The 12986-nt window shown below is 44.5% G+C and overlaps 1 protein-coding gene across 1 annotated transcript in view; it reads left to right on the plus strand.

Moving 5' to 3' along the window:
• The window catches only part of LOC144752849 (uncharacterized), a 785061-nt gene that overhangs the window by 63394 nt on the left and 708681 nt on the right, over positions 1 to 12986 (plus strand). Inside the window, exon 3 of the mRNA XM_078640687.1 lies at positions 10953 to 11006. Within this exon, the coding sequence (XP_078496813.1) occupies positions 10953 to 11006 (54 nt within the window). The remainder of the gene's footprint in view (positions 1 to 10952; positions 11007 to 12986) is intronic.

The raw sequence follows: 12986 nt of genomic DNA on the forward strand, positions 1-12986 counted from the left end.
TTGATTTCAGCAACGCCCTGTACTTGGGGGCACCGGAATATGTGTTGCATAAGCTCCAACGGGTCCAGAATTGCGCTGCACGCACGCTGCTTCAGATTCCTCGTAGAGCATCAATAGAATCCGAGTTGAGAACTCTACATTGGCTCCCCGTTAGGGAGAGAATAAAATTTAAAGCCTTATGCGTGTCCCATCAAGCCTTCTGGAGAACCAGTCCCAAGATCAACCATTCCCTTCTCTCCCCTTACTGCCCCAGCAAACAACTCAGTTCTACTCACGCTTTTTTAGCTGTAGTCCCCCGGATCAAAAGGTCAAGAGCAGGTGGAAGGTCCTTTACGTTCAACGCTGCTAAATTGTGGAATTCACTCCCTGTATATCTAAGATCGAATTCCAATCTGTTATCCTTCCGCAAACAGCTTAAAACCTTCCTCTTCACCAACTGAACTCTTCTCCACGCTATTGCTTCCTGAGGCACTATCCCTTCTTTCCTAGCGCTTGGACGCCTAAGGGCAGCAGTCGCGCTCAACAAAACCCCTTTTCATTTAATTTCATTTTCATTCATTTCATTTCATTTCATAAAGAATACGCCACTATACTTATCCCACATCTTATCGAGATGTATCATGACTCACTGTCAGTGGGCCACTTCCCCCAACCATTTGAGAGGCAATTATTATAACCAACCTCAAACCAGGCAGGCCCCCGACCAGTCCAGGTTCATGCAAGGGAGGGCTGTGTCGCATAACCTTCGCATGATATTCTCCATCATGCATCATATTCATCCTCCCTGCCAGTGGTAGAAGCTCTGCTTGACCCACAAAAACGTTTGATTCCCCCAAACGGACATTCCTCTTCCCCCTTCTGGATGCCCGGGCTTCAGCTAAAGTTTTATTACAAAACAAATCTGATTATTATATACCCTTCTCCTGGTTTTGCATTCAAATGAACGCCCATATCTTAGACCCCATCAAAATCACACGGGGCACTAGGCAGGGAGGCCCCCTCTCTCTGCTCCTGCTGGCGCTGGCAATGGAGCCATTGGCGGCTACGCTGCGCCAGTGCCATGTGGCGCTGGGTATTGGCTTTGATGCCCGAGGACTAGTGGTGTCTATGTATCTCGATGATATTACCCTATACATTTGTGAGCCACACAAGAACCTAGAACCTATGACAAGGGAAGGGATCCGCGTTGTAGGCTACTCTGGCATTCAGGTTAACTGGAGAAAATCAATACTCTTTCAGCTCATTGAAGCCGTGCGCCCATACCAAATGGAATACCCACTAAAATGGGCATCTGAGCTGAATAAATACTTGGGCATATGGCTGTGCAGGAAACTGGAGGAACTGTGGAGCGTAAATTATGGACATGCAGTTGATAGGCTGGGCGCATAGCGATAGCAAAAATGGTGGTCCTACCGAAAATTGTATACTTATTTGTCAATGTCCCGCTTCCCTTCACGGCACTGTTTTTTAAAAGACTGCACTCTGACATGATCGTTCTAGTGTGGGCAGGCCAGCAACTGAGGGTATATTATGAAAACCTTACAATGCCCTCAGCATGTGGTGGACTCGGCGCACCGGACCTAAATGTTTCCACCCTCTGGGCCTTATTTATGAAGGTCTTGCGCCGCCGGTGCGTCACTTTTTCCCATTTTAAAAGTGACGCACCGGCGGCGCAAGTGCTTCATAAATAAGGCCCCCTGTGCCTAAGCAAGATTTCTGCATTTCTGGCAACACCCTACACTGCTTCAGCTGCATCTGGTGGTAGAGGGCAACCAGGCGCACCCATGGTGCTAAAAACGGCCTTGTTCCAGCAGTATAAAGCACCTAAGGACGAAATCAACACACTGGAGTGTGTGCATTGGGCATGGGAGGGCATCCACAGACAAACCAGCGCCACCAAGCTACATGGGCCATATGCTACATTGGCAGGGAATCCCACCTTCCCCCACACTACAAGATAGTGGCACGGCGCAATGCGCTGGAGCATTGGACATCAAAATATTTGCTAACTTATACTCAGATGGCCAGTTTCTCGACACATTCACTAGTAGCGCCGAGCGTGAGGTCACATTACTTGACACACTATTATACTATCAAATCAGGGAGACCAGTAGGAATGCAATTAGCATGTTTCCTGCCCCTCCTCAGTTCACCACAGCATTGGAATATGTCCATACAACCACATTGCTGCGCAAACTCGTTACCCGACCTTATTCCCTGACTCTGCCTGCCACCTCGCTGGATACCTTGAGGGCCCACCAAGCCTGGAAACTGGATACAGGCCTGGAAATATCAGCTGAGCAATTGCTTCATTGCTGTGGTCAAATAGCCTCTCCCATAACTATAGACGGTGACAGATTCCTTTTAAAATCTACATGGAAGGTATCGCACCCCAGCATACTTACACAGGATAGGCCTGACTAGTAATGCAAGATGCTTGTGATGCTCCGTGCCGGAGGCCACATTTGTGCATCAGACCTGGACCTGCACGACGGCGGCGGAGTACTGGTGGTCTATTTGTGAGATTGTCAGCATCATCATGGGAGACTCTTTACTATCAGACTCCGGCTGTGTCTACTGGGATATGCAAAGAGACCTCGGACACCCACCCACAACTAGTTGCAATGTTGTTGCTCCTGGCCAGGCGCAGGGTGGCGATCCACTGGGGCCGCAGAACAGAGCCAACAATGAAAGTGTGGTTTGCTGTTGTCTCACATTGCCAAGCACAGCTGACTACGTTTTGGGGCCTTATGCCTTCAGCGAATCGTCCCCACAAAATCTGGGACCCATTTACTAAATATCTCTACCAAAATGCTACTGTCAAATTGGACACAGCAGATCCCACACTCACTTGCAGTTAGACTAATCCTTTTTACTACATGCTGGCTGGATCACGATGCTCGGCATGACCTGTGCTGCATACATGGATTAACAAGGTGCTCTGACCCCCTCAACGATATACATCAACCATGTCTAACTATGTTGTGTGTACGCAATATATTGATTAGATTGGTATATGCAACAGTGGGAGATGTTAGCACGTTGCTGCCCACTATGTGTTATTGAAAATGTTTCCCAAAAATGTATACATCTCTAAAATATAAATAAAGTTAAAAAAATAAAAGATTACTCCGGATACAGCCCAAACCAAAGGTAGTAAAAAGTATCCGTTCTCAAATTTTGTTTTAGCAGAGATAAATACAGTTAAGTGCTGGGGCTCGTTCTGATGAAAACTCAGTCCCCGAAACTGGCTTTTTCAATTCTCTATTCTCTATATTGGCAGCTGCCAGCCTCATGAAAAGCTTTTTCACCCTAGCACCTTCTCCTTTGACAAGGGTCAGGGGCAAACTTAACAAATCATGCATGTCCAGTGGTTCCTCTTTTTTTTGTTAATGTAATTCCACTACAGAATCCTATGGCCAAAATCACATGCAAGGCGACCAGAAATACCTTTATGGTTGAATCCCGCTTTCTGACTTTCCCATAGTGTAAAACAAAAAAAGAAGTGGCACAAGCCAATTGTGATCTTTCGCATAGGCTAAGCCAACTTCTCATGCAGAAAATAATTGAGACTCCATAAGCCTAATCCCAACAAGCACCTTCAAAATTGGTTCTTCTCCTGTTGTAACCTTACACAGTTGCAAACACACCATATTGCAGCCCCTTACATCAGCATGTGTGGGCCTTTAAATGTTTTTCATTTCTAGAATAAACACTTCAGGTTTACTGCCTAAATTTAGGGCCAATCTAAACACAGCCCCAAGTGCATGATTTCCCCTTTTGTTCTTCGGACGGCCCCCGGCAGTCCGACGTCACAGTGGGTGTGTGCATTGGACAGCCGGAGGCCGTCAGAACTCCGCCCACTCAATAAAATGCCCGCACAGCGCGAAAATTCCTGCAGTGTGGAAAGGGTTAAAATGGAGGCAGCAGTTAGAGAGGCAAAACAGCCAACTACAACGAGAGTCAATGGCCACCCCAAGATACGAAAATGAGTTTAACCATGAGATATGTTTTCCCTTAATAGAAATGGGCCTAACTCTGTATTTTGGGAGACACACACCATATAATGGGTGTTAGTTATATTGGCTTTGCGGTCCAGACTAACCATAAAAGAAACAAAAATATGAAAGCTGCCCTGTAAACTATTAGATGTATGTGAGAGCAGTACAGCATCATCAGCATAAACAAAAGTTGGAACTGATGTGGAGTTCACCTTAGGTAAATCTTTCCACTGTGCTGTTAGCGAAGAATTCAAACATTTATATGTAACATGAACAAGGCGTACATGTTAAGATAGTCTAAATGTAATGGTGCACTCACCATCAGTTTTGTACCTGATCATCGCTGATTCCCCCAATGTAGTGCATGTGAGAAGTCTCCTAAAGACTGGGACAAGACTATCTGGTTGGGAATGTTTCATAATTTAGAATGATTCACATGGTTCGAAAGCACTGTTGAGGTCCATAAAATCAAGGAAGATGCAGTACTTTTTAGTGGTTGCGTATTTTACTTTGAATATATTATGTTTTATACAGTGTTCTTGCATCCCCAGCCTCTCTCTAAAACCACATTGCATCATTCTAATGATGCCAGACTGATGGGCCAAAATCTCTATCCTGTGCTGAATGATATAACCTCTCATCCGCAACATTGAGGACACCCACGCGATTCGAAATGACGGCGCTCGTTCTAGACTAATGGGAACTTGATAAGCCAGAGAAATTGGATGTGGAACTTATTATAGACAGACAACTATGTGCCAAATCTATGGAGATTCAATACGGCAATTACCAAATATAGTGAGGTGGCTGTCCCAGCATAAGAACTGGATGATTAAATGATATATTTCTGGACCGAATAAATTATCAAGTATAGATGGACTAACAAACACAGGAAAGAACAAACATCCAATTTTATAAGGTGCTGCCCTCAATTAATATTTGTTCACGGTGACAAGTTTGGAAGATTAACAGCAAAACTAAATACATCACTCTGTTGCCCTGAAGAAGTCCTCTTGGACGAAACGCGTTGGCTATGTATTTTGTGAAGAAAAAGAATAAAGAACTTTTAAAGCTTTGCAGAACGGATTCTAGAAAAACTTTATTACATTTGTTTATCTATCTGTTTGCTACTGATTTTTTGTGGAGAGCGCTGGATCATAGTGTTTGATTGTAATTTGTGGGTATATTCCCTTGGAAGATTAGGGGTATTTAGCTTCAGGTCCTTGGCACCCAGAATATTTGAATATACAAGACTACATTATAGATAAGTGCAGTCACAATTGCCCTATACTCTGGATTCTCCGTTGTTGTTGCTTCATAAAGAAAAGTTGGAACTGATGTGGGGTTCACCTTAGGTAAATCTTTCCACTGTGCTGTTAGCGAAGAATTCAAACATTTTTATGTAACATGAACAAGACCTTTGTCAAGGCGTACATGTTAAGATAGTCTAAATTTATTGGTGCACTCCCCATCAGTTTCGTACCTGATCACCGCTGATTCCCCTAATGTAGTGCATGTGAGATGTCTCCTAAAGACTGGGACAAGACTATCTGGTTGGGAATGTTTCATAATTTAGAATGATTCACATGGTCCGAAAGCACTGTTGAGGTCCACAAAATCAAGGAAGATGCAGCACTTTTTAGTGGCTTTGTATTTTACTTTGAATATATTATGCATTATACACTGTTCTTGCATCCCCAGCCTCTCTCTAAAACCACATTGCATCATTCTAATGATGCCAGACTGATGGGCCAAATTCTCTATCCTGTGCTGAATGATATAACCTACTACTCTCACCATAGAGTCTAACAATATTGGCCAATAAAAAGGATCCTGCCTACTACCTTTCTTGAAGACTGAAACTCTAATGGAAGTCTGCAAGAGACAGGAATCATAAAGAATACTACAGTGTTCAAATCATTAGTAATTATGTGGACTGGCAAAGCAATATTCTCCTTATAAAGGTCAATGGGAACTCCATTGGGGTCAGGTACATTTCTAGATGGACAAGTGGATATTGCTACAATCAGCACTACAAGATCAAATGTAATATCAAGAGGAAATTGGAGAGGGCCCTCTAAAAAATCAGCTGTGCTGCTATTCTCAGAAGAGTGTAGCTGTGTGAAATAATTAACCTGTCAGTTTTAACAGACCTTGGTTTGCTCCCATTCACAATGTTGATTATGTCTCCCCCCAATAATTCAGGTACTGCGAACGAAATTAGTTGGCAGAGGTAGCAGAGAAGACTGCAGTCCTGTCCTCCACAGACTGGTGCGAGCAAATATCCACTTTTTTCATCGAGAAAATTCAAAAAATTCAAGACAGTCTGAATATCCCTGACCAGCCACTTGCCCCGCAATCTGATCTAGCCTTAAGTGTCCAACCACTTCCTCCTTCACTCTCCCAAGCATCTAAGGTTAAAGCAGGGATGACCAAATTCACCCAGGTCGAAAATATAGATGTTATGACCATATTAAAAACTCTGAAGTCAGGGTCTCCTATAGATCCCTGCCCTGCGAGGGTCCTGAATGGAGTAGCCGAAGTTGTTACCCCTATGGTCACTGCCCTGGTCAATGAGTCCCTTACTTCAGGAATTTTGCCCTCCAAGTGGAAGCAAGCCAAACTTCTCCCTCTGATTAAAAAAACCCTCCGCAGATCCATCGATCACCTCCAACTACAGGCCTATATCACTCCTGCCAGCCCTTGCCAAAGTTTGCGAGAAGGCTGCATTCCGGCAACTTGAGAGATTCGTGGAATCCTCTGAAGCTCTTCATCCGGCCCAATCAGGCTTCCGCTCCTCTTTCAGTACTGAAACTGCATTGGTGGAGATGGCGGAGGCCATCAGGGAATGCCTTGACGGAGGCGGCAGAGCAGCCCTTATTCTTTTGGACCTCTCTGCCGCGTTCGACACGGTGTCCCACCTCCAGCTTCTATCTAGGCTGGAGGACATTGGCATCTCGGGCACAGCATTAGAATGGATTAGGTCTTTTCTATCTGACCGGACCCAGCAGATTTGGTTACCCCCCTACCACTCCTCTAATCGAAGGGTAGAGACTGGAGTTCCCCAAGGGTCGACCTTAAGTCCCCTTTTATTTAACATTTATCTAACTCCTCTGATCCGGCTGGCAGAGAACTGGGGTGCTAAGATTATGGCCTACGCCGACGACACCCAGCTTCTCTTCACCTGGAAAAAGGAGAACTTGTGCACCTCTGGAGTACGCCAATGTTTATCCTCTGTATTTGCCTGGCTAGCTAGATCTTGCCTCAAATGCAACGAGGATAAAACAGAAATTCTGCTCTATGGCCAATTTCCCACTGACTTTAAGGAGTCTATTTGGCCCAGTGAATCAACATGCCCATCAGGAGAGAGTGGGTTAGCCAAGAACCTGGGCATCTGGTTCGGAGCTGACTTATGTTTTCGCGACCAGATCTCACGACTGGCGGGGACGTGTTTCGGAACCCTGACCACTCTTCGTAAATTCTTTCCCCTTCTTCCACAAACGGCCAAAGAAACGGTAGCCAGAGCTCTGGTGCTCTCCCGTCTGGACTACTCAAACGCTCTTTATATAGGGGCGCCTCACTATCTGATCAGAAAGCTACAGGTAGTCCAGAATGCTACGGTGAGACTCATTTTTAACATCCCAAGGAGACTCAGCGTTCGCAAACAGTTGAAGGAGCTTCACTGGCTTCCTGTGGCCCAAAGAGTGTGCTTTAAAACTTTGGTCCTCGTCTATAAAGCCCTCAATGGACCGTGCCCTCCCTATCTAGCCAAAAGATTCACTCTCTACCTCCCGACCCGTCAGCTGCGATCTACCTCCAGAAAGCAGGTGGTCGTCCCCAGATTTAAAAGAGTTCGCCTGGGTGGACAATCTCTGACGGTAAAGGGAGCTCAAATGTGGAACGCCCTACCAGACGCCCTCAGACACCCTCCCAATCTGACCAATTTTAAGAAACTGCTTAAAACTCACCTCTTTCAAATTCATGAATAGCTGACTCCTCTTATCACTCAGATCTAGTTTCACCCCCGCGCCAGGACAGTCTTGACTATCGGAGCGCGTTATAAATCCACATATAACATAACATAACAAAACAGTTGGTCCAGTAGTTGTGTACCCCTGGGCATGCATCCCAGTAGGAACAGCCATCACAGTGACGGTATTTATTACCGCCATCTGCTCCACCCTAGTGCTCATGAAGGCCACATTATTGCAATTGATCCATTTTAAGATAACTTCATCCAAGCTTGCTATGTTCTCCACCAAGTGGGTGACACTTTGGACATTTATCTGCCAAAATAGCAGATTCCAATAAAGGGTTGTTGGTTTCTACCGTATCTTCCCCATGGCCCGAAAGAGGTTCCAGTTCAGAATGATTTTGGGGAGGATATTCTTATTGATATTTCTGGGGCACTGGTTTTATCACCACAATCATGCGTAGACTGTTGCATCCTTTTGGCAGAGGGACCTCCTTCACTTAAGTATGAGGAGCCAAGGTCAGTTGTATCCTGTGTAGAGATTGTGGCCCTCCTGGTGGTGTCTCTCTCTGCTGATTCACAATGAATAGTCACTGGGTTGCTGGATGCACCGATGAGGTGTTGAGGTGAGTTAGTTAGAATATTTGCCAATAGTTCTCCTTAATCATGGGACAGCCTTCTTTCTGACAGGTCAATTTCTTAAGAGATAACTCACCACTCTGGCCAGAAAGGTATCCAGAGTGGTGCCTTGTAGTACGGTGATGCCTTTAGCTTTATCACAGGATATTTAATTCCTGCATTGTCCCTATGTAGCAGGAAAACCTTTCTACAAGCAAACAACACTGGTAAAGGAAATGCTAAAGTCTCAATCAAGCTAATAAGCAAGTTACATGGGATACCAGCCATGCTAAAGGCCAGTACTGTCACAGAGGTTTCTCTGCAATCTGCAATCAACTACAGTCCAACGGAGAGGCTTTATCATTAGACACGAGAGGTGGCCCAGACTGCCTCTTCTGGGTGATGACAGGTAAAAGCGGACCCCGTCTTGGCATGGTCTTCTACCGGGCACAGCCTGGGCGTGTCCTCATTGTCAACCACCCTGCAGGACATGTCAGGTGCTTAAGAGCACTGTTTGCCCTTCCTCCCATGCAAAATAGTCTGGACCTTCAATATGGGCACCCACTCCTCTTCTATGATCTCCTCATACAGGTGTCCCAAGCTGCAAGACATGTCTGGCACTCAAAAGTGCTGTGTGCCCCATCTCCCAGGCAAAGAAGTCCAGGCCCTGAAGTCTGAGATACCACTCCTCCACTCTCCTCTCCTCTTACAGGCATCGTCATAATAACATGACTACCTCAAAATTGGAAGAGCAATGTCTTTTCATTGTCTTCATATAATCTTGCTCAAGCCCATGCCATGAATGAAACCTAAGTCTTGTATAATCCTGAAATTAAATACTAATGCTGACCTCAAAGCCAACTTAATGCTGTTCTTCTAATTAGTGTATTGATATCGATATCCTTAGAGTAATGGCATTCTTAACATCCTAACCACCTAAAGCTATTTCCAGGCACTGGGCTAGATGTTATAAAAGCAATAAACAGCAAGTCTGTGTTTTGAAATACTTAAGATGGATCACACAGTGATAAATTAGCAACTGAGCTATTCTCTATCACAGTGTCATCAGGGAAATAAAAAAACAACGCTAGGCCGAAGGATATTACTTCAATGCAACTGTGTGACCACTAACCGCCATTACATCTGGCTTGATAGCCTTTGTGCAGACACTCTAAATTATGGTCAGATACCAGTTTTTTTTAGTATATGATGGCTGATTTTATCTTATCTTGCAGACTTTAAAGTACCAACAGGACTAAACAACATGGTGATAAAAGGTGTCATCTCGAATCACTTTTTGATTATATTCGTCTATAACTTAAAATAATGAAAGCATATCAGCTACTACGGTGTGCCTCCATGATACTATTGCAGCTTCTGTAAATGAAGACAATAACATATGTCAGCCAAGAAAGTGTTCTAGGATTGTATCTCCATTTCAATTTTTCTTTTAACTTAGCATCTTTTTAAGATGGTGGTTTGTACATGTTGTTCACTAACACAAGACTATGCCATGCATGCATTAATTTTTGATAGGAATTGTTTTTCTGTGGGCTGCACTGTTCCAGGGACACAGATAATAGAATGCAGTGTGCTTGCTTTATTATGTGTTTGTAGGAGACAACTCTATTTATCCAGACTATATAAAGAGATTTTTCAGCCCCTCAAGCAGAATAAGATAAGGCTGCCATTGTATTCTTTAAAACTTGTCTCTTTTGAATTTGGTGAGAGGCAATTCACATCAGAGTTGTCATGAATGCTGCAGAGAGCAGTGAATGAGATACAGCCCACAAACCCTCACATTCATTCTGAGAAACAACATAGCTGCATAAGATGAGTGCAGGCTTACACACTCATATGGAGTGCATTAGTTGATGCAAAGGGGCTTCCTTCCTGAGACATTACACCAAGGTATGGGGTTAGATCATTCTAACTGGTTCTGGCAGAAGAGTAATCCCACAACACTCTCAGTAGTAATAGATAGGCATGATATTAGGAACTATTAATATCGTTGGATTGCTTGTGTTTTTCACCATTCTAATGATTATAACAACAATGTATTTTACCTGTCTAATTATCATAGTTCATATTAAGTTACAAGAATTAGATATGTTCAATAAACATATGAAAATGTATTCTAGTCTCTTCTCTTTGTAAAACTTCAGGCATGAAAAAGTGACAAATGAAAATGTTTGTCGCCTTGGGGCTGGGAGCAATGCATAATAAACTTGAACTGTCATGATATAAGAGTCTGGAGGCTATTTTTCTCTTTCTCACATGCTTTTTTATTGTTCGAATAAGAAGACACAGGAGTAGTATAATGAGTTGTTATTTTCTTCTTCTTTGTTTTACTGGTGCAGGAACGCCAGGACCACTAATGACTACCCTTCCCATGAATGAAGAGAAAAACAAAGGTAAGTGCTCATAGGTAAATTGAATTGAACTTTGAGGAAGCTTTATTTGTGAAGGAGGTCAGCACCTTAAAGTAAAAATCCTTGACCCATCACCAAGTGCCCAGGTTGGCTTCTGCAAGCCATGTAAATCCTAGAACCTGGTTAATTTACTAGGCTTAATTTAAACCAATATTCAAACAGAGGTTTAGGCGGCATCCCGTAATGGCCAAAACATAAAAGTAAAACAAACTTCTATGCAATTTTAAAAATTGCACACATTGTCATGGCAGTTATGAAGAAAGCATAGTGTGACTCAGGTGAGAGAGATTTCTATAAGGGAGATAATCGTATTCCCCTTCTCACAGACCCCAACCTCCCACTCGTCCCCAGCACACGAGCATATATCTCAGTCAGCCACGGTCCTCTAGGAGGGTGGTGAAGTGGCTTGTGAGTCTGGTGCTCTCCTGGCACCCCTCTGACGTCAAGGGCAGCTTCCCATCTGGGAATCTTCTTCTCCACGCTTTTTCAGTGTCTCCTGCCATGCGTCTTGCTCTTTCCCAGATGGACCGCCCTCTGTCTAATCTTCCGGGGTCTTGAGGAGCCAATACCCTGGGGATTAGTTCAACTTGTTGTCCATCATGGCCTTAAAAGTGCAGGCATCCCAGGGGGCCTGTGAAGGGATCAAACAGCCTTCTCCAGGCATGTATGTAGATTGAAAGGACAATGGAGTAGAACCATCTATGCCCTCCTCTTCGTCACAGGGTTAGAACTGTTTCCACAAATTCCTTGGGAATAAGGGTTGTCGTGTCCAAGTATGCCAACTGCATTTATAACTCTCGAGGTTTAGGAGGTTAGATGCTCCACTGTGAGCTAGCGGGTTCAACATTTACGCATAATATGAGCAGACTCATCTCAATATTGTTCAATTTTGTGGACCTACAATACAGTCCTACTAAATTCTTAGGAACTGTGCAATAGGAGTAATCTGACATGATATCAACATCTCTGCACATATCTGCAAATTTATAAGAGCTTCCCTTTTATTGAATATAGATTGAAGACTTTGACAGCAGTGACAAGACAGAACTAGAAGAGACATAAATAGGCACTGTAAAGTGATCAAAACAGCACATCTGCTGCCATGGTGCAAAAAGAGAAGATAGAACACATACTTCAGGGGCAGATATATGGATAATATTATGATAATTTGGACAGGCATACTAGAAAAAGTGATTTGATGTGTATACGGTTTATACCTTAAGAAGATTTTCAAATAAAGTCTGGTCTCTGGAGTGTCTGTTTTTACTGTCACTGCGAATCTATTTCAAATTTTGTTTCTTAAACATTGAATGATACAAAAGTAATTGAGCTCCTCTCCCATTTTGCAGAAGCACACATTATTTGTTTATTTTCATTTGGGTGGGGGGAGGAATGTTATATACAATGGCACACTTGGATGTCTGACACAAAACATCAGACTGCCTCTTGTACTCACCACCTCTATATCCAAAAATGACCTGTGAGTTAAAAAAGGGGACACCTTTGCACACGACTGGTAGGAGCCATTACCTGGAGGCTTTGGGCGTCTCTGTGTGCCATTTTCCCGGACCTGACGACGGACCTCGCCGCACCGGCTCCGCGGGTGCCGCATCGCCGGCTGCTAGCAGAGCTGGTCACTGGACCTTGCGGGGGGTCAACGAGCCTAGCAACCGGGCCGAGGGCTGAAGCAGGGCTGCGAGCGTAGCAGGGACTCCATTACCCATGAGTCCCTGAGAGACCGAGTGTCGGCTTCCGGTCCGCTCTCCCTGTTGGTCCGCCCTCCGCCCACCAGGAGCTTAAAAACTTGTGTTTGCCCTAGCATTGTGGGACACCTTTGCACACGACCGGTAGGAGCCATTACCTGGAGGCTTTGGGCGTCTCTGTGTGCCATTTTCCCGGACCTGACGACGGACCTCGCCGCACCCGCTCCGCGGGTGCCGCATCGCCGGCTGCTAGCAGAGC

Source organism: Lissotriton helveticus, chromosome 5_1 (genome assembly GCF_964261635.1).
Source record: "Lissotriton helveticus chromosome 5_1, aLisHel1.1, whole genome shotgun sequence".
Taxonomy (NCBI): domain Eukaryota; kingdom Metazoa; phylum Chordata; class Amphibia; order Caudata; family Salamandridae; genus Lissotriton; species Lissotriton helveticus.